The 13,656-nt window shown below is 36.7% G+C and overlaps 1 protein-coding gene across 4 annotated transcripts in view; it reads right to left on the bottom strand.

Annotated features, from left to right (window-relative positions):
• Positions 1–4,677: 4,677 nt before the first annotated feature.
• The window catches only part of DGKH (diacylglycerol kinase eta), a 202,672-nt gene continuing 193,693 nt past the window's right edge, over positions 4,678–13,656 (bottom strand). For 2 of the 4 annotated variants that reach the window (XM_062194120.1, XM_062194123.1), the window contains 2 exons: positions 13,079–13,187; positions 4,678–6,301 (listed from right to left, as the gene is read on the bottom strand). In XM_062194120.1, coding sequence (XP_062050104.1) covers positions 6,249–6,301; positions 13,079–13,187 — 162 coding nt within the window. In that variant the 3' untranslated portion in view covers positions 4,678–6,248. Of the gene's footprint in view, positions 6,302–11,517; positions 11,649–13,078; positions 13,188–13,656 lie in introns of those variants that run through there. The other 2 variants (XM_062194119.1, XM_062194122.1) reach the window with 2 other exon arrangements.

Genomic DNA, 13,656 nt, shown 5'->3' with positions numbered 1-13,656 from the left:
TGTTGACTTTGCTGGTAACAGCACTGCCTCACATAGAGAAATTCAAAGAGAAAATTCTTGTCCCTAAAGCCACAAAATATACAAAGCTTATATTTACGTTTTATTAAATATTTTGTCTGCCAAAAATCCTGCAAACTAAGATACATCTTGGCAGCTTGAATAACCAGCATGATAATTATCTTGGTATAAAAAGATAAGAAAAATTTTAATATGAAAATTAATAACACCAGTAAAAGGAGAGCTCTTTTGTATAAATAGACATTTTACACAAAAGTGAGACTTTTATCTCACTTAAGAGGAAGAAAAAAAATCTGGTACAAGTTACTTGCAGATTTGAAAATAATTATCATATTTTCCCAACTGTACATAAATATATTACTCCAATTTACTAGTCATCTTCAATATACATATATAACTCACAAAACAAGGAATGTTTCAATACCAAACCTGTCACAGCACTAGTTACCAGTTACCAAAACTGTAAGTAACCTGTAGTATCTATCGGCTTACTACTCAGAATACAAGAACAGATACGGCTGTGCTAAGGGAAATCATAGTGCAATCAAACAGCATGGGCCACAAATATATTCTCTTTCCTTTTTAGCTTATTTATCTAACTGCATTGTCTTACTTTAGTGGCATTATCAATCGAGTATTAAACTCCTCTACTTAAACTCATCTACACAGTAACTCCTGGTTATTTCAGGCTTGGTTATTTTACTCTTGGAATGCAGTTCCTATTAAATATGCAGACTCTTTATAAATTGAATAATGTGCAGCTAAAATGAACCATTTTATGTAGATTTTTAAAAAACATTTTAATGGTTGGCTTTTATTTTTTCCAATTAAAACTTGGAAGTACAAAAAAGATGAAGAGCGTAAATAAATAATGTAAATAGAATACCTTAGTTACATAACAAGAATTAATATATTCACTTACATAACATAATATAGGGGTCTATCTTAAACATTGCTACTGAATTAAATACATAATTTTACTTTGTTAAACTTCTTTTCCTGAAAATAACAGCATTATACAAATAAGTACAGTCCAGCTGTCTTTGATCTTTCTGTTCTCTATGATAAATCTTTATAGTATTTTAAACATGAATGTCTCTAAACAAAACTTGATAAAAAATAGAATAATAAGGATTTTGAAAATGAATGCTTTGCATATTATGGAAGTCAATAATCATCCCCTTGTACATCTAGTTGTGTGCCTGGGAATGCTTCCCATGGCAAAGGCATCCTATGACTGCTCTGACCAGAGACTGTGACACCAGTTGGCGCTGCCAAAGCAAACAAAGCTCTAGGCCCCGAGGCACTGGCCCAGGGCAGCAAGGAGACAGCAAGAAGCCTGGCAGCCTTGAATTGTGGGAACCCAGGGGGAAACTATTCCATGGCCCACAGTTTCTACTACTGGAGGAATTGTCACAACTCACTTGTCATTCCAGCTGATTTCAAGAATTTTAGGTTTTAAAACTGCCCCTTGGATTATCAAACTCTAAAACCGCTGTCTTACCCAACTTAACACTGAAAGATGTAGGGTGTGTTCATTGCAGTGGAGATGAGGAGAGGAGAGATCCAAGACCTCAAGCCTGAGATATGTATTGTTTTTACAGCTTAATTAACAGCTACATCCTTAGGAGAGTCATATCCAATAGAACATGAGACTCCTCTAGGTTGTCTGCCCAGTCGGAGATAAAAGACCAATTGTGAAGTGGTATTCATAGGGAACCCTATCATTTTCTAAGTCATAGATTTGCATGAATATTTCTTTCGTGATTCCTCTTAAAGATAACTTCTATGAAGAATACAGTGTGCCCTCTTTATTCATCAAAGCTGGATAAACATGCTCTAGGCCATTTTGGTAAACGTAAAAATTAGTAAGTGAAGAATTCCTGACAAATCATTTGGAAAAAAACTGCTTATAGAATTAGATAATTTGTACTTTTGGGATCAAGAATATAATATGCTACTTTTAATGCACTATTTTAAGGAATTATTAACCATGTGAAAAATCAAGATAAGCTCATGTAAGAAAAGCAATCCTCAATCTAAAAAACATACCTTCTTTGAGGCCTTAAATGCAACATTCATTTTACTTGAAATCATTTTGGTTCTTGCCTCTTTTTTTTTTTTTTTTCATACCTAGTGATTCATTGAATGTGTGTGTGCTGTTATGTGTCTTCAAGCATGAGCTATGTCAGCAGGATAATCTACTGATAAGAGAAAATGAAAACGAACATGTTGTAATAAGAGACTGGCCTGGTCTTTACTTATCTCAGTACACATTCTTCTAAAATGTTCCCTGTGACTTAAGTTGTGCAAAAATGAACATGCCACATGAGCAACAAACTGAGCAAATGTGGTCTGCTACTGACTGAGTTGTAAAGTGAGGGACTGGAGAGAGGCCAGCTATGTGGGTCGGCCAATTTCCTGTGTTCCACTTTAGCTACCAAAATACAACCACTGGATAGACAGAGCTCATCTAGAACTAGAATTAGGAATAAGGAATTAGAAGGAAAATCATTTAGAGTAATTAATGAGTTTCAGTTCACTTCTGGGATTAGCCAGACAACAAAGAAGAAATACCAGATGGAGGAACAAGCTATTCTGGGGAACTCTTGAAGACCTCAGACCTCAGAGTCCCAGAATCTAAGAGGCATAATACTGGATGTAAATGAATGCTAATTCTCGGAGGCGTCTTGTTACAAGGAAGATTTGGATTCAGTAGGTCTAAAGTGGACCTGAAATTCTGCATTTCTACAAGTGTGGCACAAAGACCACACTTTGAGCAGTAATGACATATACCAGTATTGTTCAACAGAATTTTTGAGGTGATGGAAATATTTACAACTGTACAGTCCACTGCCATTTTACTAAGCACCTGAAATGTGGATACTGCAATGCAGAAACAGAACCTCTAATTAAATTAGCCTGAAACTGAAATGGCCACCTGTAGCTGTTGGGCAGCACGGATGTAGACATTTACAGGCCTCCTTTTTTAGCCACAGTAATGTACACCGCAGTCCTCACATCACCTCGTTCATCAATTTGCTTAGATTATTTAGCAAATTCTTTTCATAAAATACAAAATAAAAAATTCATTTCTTGACATTGATTTCTTCCTACCACTTGGCTGAATGACCCACAACGTGTACTTATGGTAGGGAGAGATAAAAAGGGTCATTTTATAGTGAGGATCAGGAAGGGAAAGGACAGCAGATGGCAGTGAGAATCCGGGTGACCATCACTGTACTGCACATGTGGGAAAATGGAAAGTGAAGAACCAGGAATCTCAGAAAGGGGTGAAGAAAGATCAGAAGAGAAACACCAAGTATTCCAAAATTTTACAAAAGCATGACGCTATCCCTTTCCTTCTTGAAAAGAAAGTTCTTTCTCTGGAAAATGAAACGGAAATTAAGATTTTGGCTGTGATGTCCCACTGATCTTCCAAGTGTTGGGGAGCCTGCCAGGGAGAAGAGGTGACAGTGACAGCTGGCAACCAGCTGTAGACTGAGCTTCTCACCTTGACTTCTGCATGGACTACAGCAAGCCCTGGAGCTGTGATCCGATCTGATCCCAGGCAGAAGCTCTTGGTGGTTCCTTTCTTTGCTTCTTTGTTCATTTCTTTTTTGGCAACCCCTACCTACAACGAGAAGCTGGTCTCTGTAATGCTAAGGAGGTTTCTGAGGGCACCATGCTGGCAAACAGGTGCCAGTGAGTCATTTTGAGTCTTACACAGCCATCCATGGACAAAGCTTCTAGAAAAAACTGCTCTCATTTAACAATGACAAAAATTATCCAAACTGTCATGTTAAAGGATTTCCCTCATCCCAAATCCATTTGCAAGAAAATTCTGATTCAAGATTCCAGTAAGATTTTATAGCACATATAAAAGCTCTTTCAAGACTAAAAAGATCATCAAACATCAAAAATAATTCAAGCACTTACATGTTCTCTTAAATTCAAAAGATGCAGTAGTTTAAGAATCTTTTCTATCGTAAAGGAGTATTTTAATGAAGGACAGAAAATCAATTAAGAATTTAATACTAATACATTCTTTATTCTAAGGTCCCTGCCTTTTGTGTGTGTGTGTGTGTGTGTGTGAGGTGGAAGTGGTGTAGAGCTGAACAGGGCTCTATGAACTCAGCAGAGTTCTGGGAATCTGGCACCTCCTATCTGGACATCACAGGAAAGCACTGAGAGGGGCAGGACACTGTGCAGGGTGGGAACAATAAAAGGGACTGGAAAAGGTAATCTTTGATTTCAGAAGTGTGAATCAAATTAAAATCACTGAACAGTGTATTACTCTTTTAAACTACTTGAAAATTTTCTACTCACCCACAGTATAGGTAAAATACACTCCTAATAGTCAGACATACATGGCCAGGAACTCACCAGGTTCATTTATTTTTAAGATATTCAAATTTTTTGAGTTGACTAGTAGTTAAATACCCAAGTTATAAATAAGAATAAAGTATCAAACAGTTCACCTCCTTTGAGATAATTAAATTATATATGTCTGACAATAGTTTATTTTAAATACTTTCCTATTAACATTTCTCTTTAAACATTGGGCAAATAATTGTCTAGAAAATAGCAATGAAACTATATCTCAAGAGTATATGTACATATGTGTATATACATATAAACATATATGTGTATGTATGTGTATATATACACATATGTGTATATAGAGATATGTGTGTATATATTTATCTACTGAGCACCTAGCAGGCTACTTTACAAAAATTGTCACCAGTGGGTCAGTACCCTGTTTAATTCTCTTATACACAACATTTAAAATATTACAATCAATTTTTTGGTACATAGTGGCTAAAGAAAGCCTATCTGAGGATATTTTTGTGACCTTTGATATGTTTGCCTTTGGCTTTCAGAGATTTGGTCATTATAGTATTGAATTCTGATGTGCTACACTGACTTACAGTGGTTTATGCAAAGGAAAATTATATCTATTAGATTGGATATAAGATTTAAGTGAGACAATAATAATAATAATGTAAAGCGCTGAAGAAAAAAATTAAATGTCTTCATTTGGGAAATGTATGTCAGCAGTCACTGTAACAAGTGAATGAGTCTAGGTGATGAATCAATATACAAATTGCTGTTGAAATACAAAATGCAGTTGAAACCTTGGAGGATTCCTGGATGTCAATAGTCTGTCATATTAGAAATCCAAACAGAATATCTGATCATTATTAAGTTCAAAGGAAAAAATGGGAACACAATGTAAAAATGTTGGTTTGCAAAGTGGCAATAAGTTTTGTTAGGCAATGGAGCATGTGATTTTATGGAACTATCCAGAGAATTTTCTTGATGTGCACACCTGCTGTTTATGATAGGCCAAAGTACAAGTGACTTGCATGATGTGTATCATTTGTTGGCTACAGCACAGACACATGTCCACAAAGTCTCAGGTATGGAAACATTTATGCAAACTTCCATGTGAAAGAACAGAAAAGTGCAGTGCCCTTAGCCAATTAAAAGGTTCTTGGGTAGTAATAAATTAAATTCCATTAAAACTGACGTTAAAGCTATTATAGTATTACAATATTAGATGTGACATGCGGGAAAAGGAAAGACAATTCGGGTAGGAACATCGTGCATTAAGATTTGCATTCATCATAGTATCGGATGGTTTTAGCCATACCCTTTTGAACACTGAATGCTAGGAATCCAACCAAGTTGATACCAATCCAACATTCAAACACAACTTAATTTACATCTTGTCTCCTAAGCAATGATTTGAAGGAAGAAGCCGATGCCTCCAAAATGAGACCTAAGAAGTTTCAGCCACATACTGTTACATGCGGTTGCTCAGCCAGAACATTTTATCAGACCAGATCTGAGCAAAGTAAACATTTCACTCCACCTATTGGATGATGCAATCATCTCATCTCAGATTCAGCCTACCTTTTTTTTTTTTTTTTAACTATTGTGAGTATATTTGAATGTGTCAGATTTGCACAATAAGAAAATGGCTTTATGGAATGTATGTTTTGGCACAAAAATATTTTCTAATATCTCAAATCAAAATTTGTCACCCAGAGCAACATATCAAGCCATGGAGGTGCTTTAGTGGTGCTTACTTATCTACCGGGAAACTATGAGAGCAGACAGCGGCTTCCACGAACTCTGTATTATGTAGCAATGACTTCACTTCCAAGGAATAGCACCAATATGATTACACCTCAGCCTGAGGCATGCTCCTGCCAAGCTCTTTAATTCCCTGGAGAATTCGCTTCACATGGCCCACTTTCGGTATCCCCAGGTCCTACAAGAAAGAAGAAGGGTAGGCAAAATGAAGGAGAGAGAGAAAGAAAAAAGAAAAGGAATTTATTGATAAAAGGAAGCTGGGATTAAATACTTAACCAGCAAGTAACATCATTAGCATTCATTTCATCCATTTTAGTTGACATTCAATGATTCAGGAAGTGAAAGTTAGAAAAATAAATTAAAAAAAACCCTGACACTGAAAAATTACCAACTGATTAAAAAAAAAATCACATCCTACACATAATCTTAATCATGACATTATCATAAATTAGATACAGTGATATTTTTTAAGAGCAAAATTAATTTAGTTTATCCTTTCTATATTTTTCCCCAAAAATAGGCTCTTTAGGATCTCAGAGAAGAATGGTGTATGACACCATGACATTGTCAATGAGTACAAAGGCAAATACTGATGGATATTTCTTGTGCTAGATTATTAAATTTAAAACTGAGGCCTAATCCTAAATGAAGATGCTAGGGCTTGCTAGCTAAATGTGGTATGTAAGTGCATCAGTTGAATTATGAGTCCTTAATTTGAGTGAAATACTTAAATACTCTTCATACTTTATAGTCTGTATTTCTAAAACATTACTTAACCGTGGGTATCTGTTGGTTGGCACTTTCTCTCAAAACGCCATTGGCCTTTATTCTCTCATAATTATTCCCTATTTCCTAAAGAACTATCCTTTTGTAAGTGCCAAGAATTCAAAATTTAACTTTCAGAAATGGAGGATCACTGTAGAGTGTGCATTGCAGGCTCTGGGCAAGTATTTGTTATAGGAATGAATGAACCCCTTCTAAAACAGCCATGACATTCACCATCTGAAAAACTAAAAGCAAGAGTTAAGGCCTCCAAAACATACAGTTTCTTTATCTGTAAAGGGTATAATCAGTTTGTCAATGTGTCAAGCCAAACAACCCCTTCATAAGACACAGTTTGAAACAGTAGGAAAATATTTAGAAAGGTAATTTCCAAAGCAGTCTAGAAGTCAGGGTTCCGAGATACCACAAGATTACCTGTCTGAGAAGATAAAGCTTCAAAATATTCATCCTGTCTTGTAACAGCATTATTTATGATTACGCTTTTGAATGGAACAGATCCAGCCGGTTTAAGTTCTGTCCCATGCCCTCTTGTACTTAATGAGTTCTATAGCAGCATTGCTGCTGACGATTGTGACTCCTTCTAGAAAAGGCCCTTTCTATTGCCACTTTCAAACTAGATACAACTTCAGTGTAACATTTTTGTAATATTTCACTGGTCCCGAGAAAGACTTTCTCCTGTGACATTACAGTATCCAAAACCAGTCCTTAAGCAATTATACATTCCATGAGTATGTGCTAACCTATCAAACTGAAAAACAAGGCCAAATCCCAGGAGAACATACCAGTGCCTACCACCTACATTTATAATCCAAATGCAGTTAGAGTCATATTTGACTATTTGATTTAAGTAGAATATCATAACATTCTTTATATTTTGTGATGACATAGATATGATTATCAAAATATTTCAGCATTAAATATCTTACATTATGCCATATACATGTTGTATTTTCAAGAATAAAAACTTAGGGACAGGCTGACTAAGTAGAATTACTATTTTAGTGTAAGGAGATGAATGTTTTCCATAGGGTTACAGCTGACCTATATTTTCTTCAGTTTGTTAATTCCTTTATGCCCTTCAGAGGTTAGACCATGATAAAGTTATGACATAGTATTTGTCATATTTTTCTTTCTTTTTATCAATGTCTGTCACATATCATTGTATATTTATTTCTGTCATATTCTTTTTATTTATTTATTTGAAAGTCAGAACCACATAGAGATAGAGAGATAGAGAGAGAGAGAGAAAGAGAGAGAGGTCCTCCATCCGATGATTCACTCCCCAACTAGCCACAATGGCCGGAGCTGCACCCATCCAAAGCCAGGAGCCAGGAGCCTCCTCTGGGTCTCCCACGCGGGTGCAGGGGCCCAAGGACCTGGGCCATCTTCCACTGCCTTCCCAGGCCACAGCAGAGAGCTGGATCAGAAGTGGAGCAGCCGGGCCTCAAACCAGCGCCCATATGGGATGCCAGTGCTTCAGGCCAGGGCTTTAACCCGCTGCGTCACAGTGCAGCCCCCAGTCATTTTCTTTATTATTGGGCTTTTCCTTCTTTGGATGAATAGGCTTCATTTTTCCAAAGCAGGATTTGTAGATACTTAGTTATCCTTCCAGCCATATACATACAACTTTATAAATAGATAAAATAAACAAACACCCACCCCATCCCCATCCTTACTGTTTCTTTGATGGCCCTTGCTTCCTCCTACTATGTTGTGGCTGGGAAAATAATGCAGTTAGTTTGCTTCTTCATCTGCTAAGTACCTTATACATACTTTCCTTCTCCCATTTTCGGACTGTCACGTTCCTATTTCCGGTTGTTTCAGCAATAAGGAAGTAATGCTTGAGCCAAACTCTGAGTAGGCATTAACCAGGTGAAGGGTAGGAGGAGAAGAATAGCAAAACAGGGTACACCCTAAGGTGAGAACAAGTCTAGTGTTTTTTTTATTCTTTTTTTTTAAGCAACTGAAATACATACAGAGTGGATGGAGCACAGCTGAGTGAGGGGCCAGGAGACTGAATAAATAGACAGAACCTTTTAGGCCTCCATAAAGCTGTGGGTCTTTGTTCTCATGGAAATGGGAAGCCACTGAAAGGTTTTGAGCAGAAAAGTGACACACTTGATGAATAATGTTAACATTTCACTCCAGTAGCCATGTGGAAATGGACTGGAGAGAGAGGGAGTAGCAGTGCAAAGGCCAGTTAGGGAGCTACTGACCTCACTGAACAAGTAAAATCTGACACCATAGCATGGAGTCAGATTCTGGCAAAGAGACAGAGAGAAATGAATGGAGATTAGAATCAACATGACTTGGTGATAGGCTTAATGAATGAAGGGGGGGCTACATAAGGAATAGGAAGGTGCTAGATATGACTGCAGGTTGCTCTGTCTTGAGGTTCTGGGGGCCGGGGCATGCTCTACAAACACAGAGCACTAGAGAAAGGGCCCAAGGGGAGTCGGACACATCAAAGTTAGCTTCTGGGCACGTTCAGATCTACATTCCTGTGTAGTATCAGTAGTCAGTTGGTGATAGAACCCTAAAGTTCACAAATGAGGTCAATCAGGGCTGGAGAGATGACTTGATGTATTTGTAAGTAACATGTGAAGCACTGGGGAATGGTGAGATTACCCAGGAAGCAGGTAATCCCAACTAACATTTTGAAACTTTCTTTCGCAGGGTTCACTCTTCCAACAGCTACGGTGACAGAACAAGGGGAGGCTGTTCTCCAGCTTCATAATTTCGTGCTACACAAGGTCCTTACTGTGAAATTTCCCTTTGTCCCACACTCTGTTTTAGTACCAAAGGAATCATGAAGAACAATGTCAATACAAATTTCTTTAAAAAAAAAATTTTAAGGGAGAGAATGCAATTTTCATTAAAAATAAAAGCAAACAGAACAAAAAAAAAAACCATGAAAACCTAAAAGGAAAGTTTACTAAAATAATTCTTAATCTTATCTCCTTTCTACTCCTATCTTTTTCCAGCCTGTCCCTGTAGCTCTGCCTCAGTATATCTGTGAGCTTCGGTTCTCATTCTGCAAATATTTGCTTTGTTCAGTGTGTGGCAGAGTGCATGTGTGACATGTGTTCACCCATGTCTGCATGTATTTATGTAACATATATATGTATCTATATAATATACATATAAATGTATTTATATCCATATGTGTTTTTTAGACACACACATACACACAAATGTGATCCTTGAATGTATGCTTATTCGTGGCAAATGAAATGCAAGCTTCAAGAAGGTAGATATCACCTAGAAAAGCAGGCATAATATATTAATCAGTAACTACTCAATAAATATTGTAGCCTTCCCAGGATATCATGTTATACAGATATAAGGAATGTAAAGATCCCTTGTATTTAATTTTGTTGTGTGCTGTTTTCAAGTCAATCTTTGCTTTATGAACTCTAACAATGTATATATTTTGCTATGTTCCAGATTTAAGACTCTCAAACAAGGTAGTGAATTAATCTATTATTTTGTTAATGCTGAATAAAAATGTTTAGATGTAAGTAGGACTTACCTTTGATGTGCTAAAACTATGATTCTGTTTAATAAAGATCTCTATACTATCCATTATCTGTTTAAAGAGCTCTTCTAACATACTTATAGATGAAGGTACAACAATCCATGAATTTGTTAGAAATTCACTGTATCATCATTCTATGCATACATATGCATTCTATGCAATTTGTCAGAAATTCACTGTATCATCATTCTTAATCTACAGGAAAAGGAACCATTCCAATAATGTCATTTATTAGAATTTTTAAATGGCAGTGTGAAGTAAGAAAACATAAAATGACAGAATCCTGTTCCTAACTGTTGGACAGAACAGGGTGCTTTCCCTGTTTCAACTATTGAGTCTTCACCCAAAGAATAAAAGCAAATTGCTACAGACCATGAATTAATGATTTTCCCTCTCTGTCATAAATGACGAATAGGCTATGAGCTAGTTTCTAGCAAAAGCAAGGTATAATTTTCCATCACTTACTCAATAAAGTAATACATTTCTATTAAAGAAAAGTCAAATTTTAATAATATACAATGGAAAAGAAATATGAATTTATTCATCTAGTTGTTCATGTTTGCCTAAGATAGGTCAAACAGAAACACAATAAAACCACAGGACTATAAGTAGTCATTTCTATGTCTCTCATCTAGTTCTGTATATTAGAAGCACTTTGTTATTGATATTTTTAATCAATTTTTAGTTGTTAACCATGTATTAGATTTTTAAAAGTTATTTTTAGCAACAATCATCACCTTCCATGCTGAACCAATAAAAGGAACTAATGGAAACAGAATCTGTTTGGAAATATTAGCACAGGAGCCATCAGACCAATGGATGCATAGAAAAATTACCAAATTCATGCTGAACTTTAGTTGTAATAGAGGATGATCTTGATGGGAAAACATTGCAGATGTTCTTGTTTAGGAAGCATTCAAGGGACTCAGACCACAGAACAGTGAATGTTAGAATACTGCACATTTGCACAACATAAGCCAAGCTAAAAGCACATAACAGAAGAGGCACAGAAGAAAGGATTCTCTTTTGCCAAAAAATTTTTCAAGAGCAGAAGAGTAGCACAAAAGAAATACCTTAAGATCTCGCCTTTCCAGATGCAAAAGTTCAGCCCCTCTGATGTCATGGCGGATGAAGATTTCTTTGTACTCTCCCAAATTGAGCAGATCCAGCCAAGCAGCAACTTCCTCTGTGCCCCATTTCTGAACTACCAAAGTTAAGAGCAAAACCCCCTTAATTTCTACATGCTCAATGCATCACAAAGCAAAAGTTGGCCAAAGAAGATGCAAAACAGAGTGCAGCTGCAGCTAGCAAAGGAAAGGTTAAAGGTGTTCATTTCAACAAAACTACAGTTCCATTATTTCCATGCAGGTTGCACACTATCAATCAACACAAAGATCTGACTGTACAAGGACATTCGCTGCCGTGCACCCATGCCTTTACCTTTCATTCAATTTCATCAAAGCAACCCTACTACCCGGTATGTATTGAAAATGTATTTTGATTATTAGGATCAGTGGTGCAAGGTCTAAATAAGCTCTGGTGAAGTCTGTAAGAGCACGTATGAAAAGTTACCATTGGAAATGAGCTACAAACGATAATCAACATTTAAAATCTGATGTGGTGTATTTCATTTTATACAAGTTTTCTGTATTAAGTTCTTGGTGAAATCAGGTGTTACCTTCATTCATTCTACCGCTACTGGTAATTACAGCAATAAATGTGCTGTTAAACCAATTTAATGTCATTTAAAAACTGTCAGCATTGTTCTTTAAGGTGAACTGCATTATGTTCTTTTTTAGTCTCTATAATCATTTTTATACATTTTATTCAACATTGATTAGACTAATAAAAACCTATTTATTTGCTGCATTTGGACTTTTAAATGTCCTTCAATAACTGCTTTATGAATATCATAAACAAGGTTTCCCATCAGATAGCTAACTCAGAAGGATTATAAAATGATTTAATTCTGAAAAGCAGCCACTGTTATATACACAGAACTTGAAGGTGCTCCACCCCTAGGACTGCAGTGAGTTTAATCTCAAAGGAAAGGTAGAGAAAGAAGTAGAAAAACAGCAGCAAAGAAGGCTTTAATCTTTGCTTGAGAAAGCAAGCATCACAGCACACGGTCATTACCAAGGCTTGAAATAGTGTCCTTCAAACAGGAGAAAGAGAATACAGAACTTGAGGTGAAAATATACTAAGCAAGTTAAACGAGTGAATAAAAGCATCTGTGTTCCATGGAGCAAAACAATCTAGAGTTTGAACTTTGAAGACAAAGAACAAGTTACACACTGATGCCGTGAGTTGCTATGGCCAAAGAAAAAGATCCACTTGAAGAAACACATGGATATCTGCCCAACAAAGGAGCATCAACTTAGCAAGCACTTCATTTTCTTGTGGGCTTCCTCACTACAGACACCTACTCATACGCTGACAAACTCTAGGCATGATTATCTTGTGGGAACATCCCCACTTTAAAGTGTACAACTCAATGTTATTTAGAACACCCACAATGCTATGCAATGCTCACCACTACCTAGCTCCAGAACATCCTCATCAACTCTATGACATCACCTGAATAAGTAATTTTTTCCATCTTGCTATCTTTCCCTTCCAGTGTGGACCACCTACCAGGCTGTGAACTGGCCTTCTGCTTCTGAACCTTTTCCTTTTTAAATTTCGGCACTATTCGGAACACCGTGCTTCTACTGTTCCTTTTGGCACAATCCATAGCGGGCTCCTGTTCAAATCGAGCAAAAAAGATTTTTTTTTTCAGGACATTAAGAGAGGAAAAGCAATACTTAGAATAGAGATATAACAGAAATAGGTTATAAGCACTAAATGCTAGAATAGTGATTACTTCTTTCAAAAAAGTTCATGATACAATGTATTGTTGAAAATGTTCCAATTCTCTGGCTGAAGAGCCCATGAGAGTATTGTAGGCATGGAAAGCCAAGATACCATGGAAAAGAAAAAAAGAAGACCTAAATGAAAGATCTCTGTTAGTGAGATCCCAGTGGAAAGAACGGGGCCATCAAAGAAGGAGGTACCTTTCTCTGAAGGGAGGAGAGAACTTCCACTTTGACTGTGACCCTATCGGAATAAGATCAAAGTCAGCGAACTCTAAAGGCTTCCATAGCCCTGGCAACTCATGACTAGAGCCTAGGGAGATTACTGACGCCATGAACAGGAGTGTCAAATTGTTAAGT

This window comes from Lepus europaeus, chromosome 6 (genome assembly GCF_033115175.1).
Source record: "Lepus europaeus isolate LE1 chromosome 6, mLepTim1.pri, whole genome shotgun sequence".
In the NCBI taxonomy this organism is placed as follows: Eukaryota; Metazoa; Chordata; class Mammalia; order Lagomorpha; family Leporidae; genus Lepus; species Lepus europaeus.
Note: the sequence above shows the minus strand (reverse complement) of the source record. Positions and strands in the feature narration are given on the sequence as shown.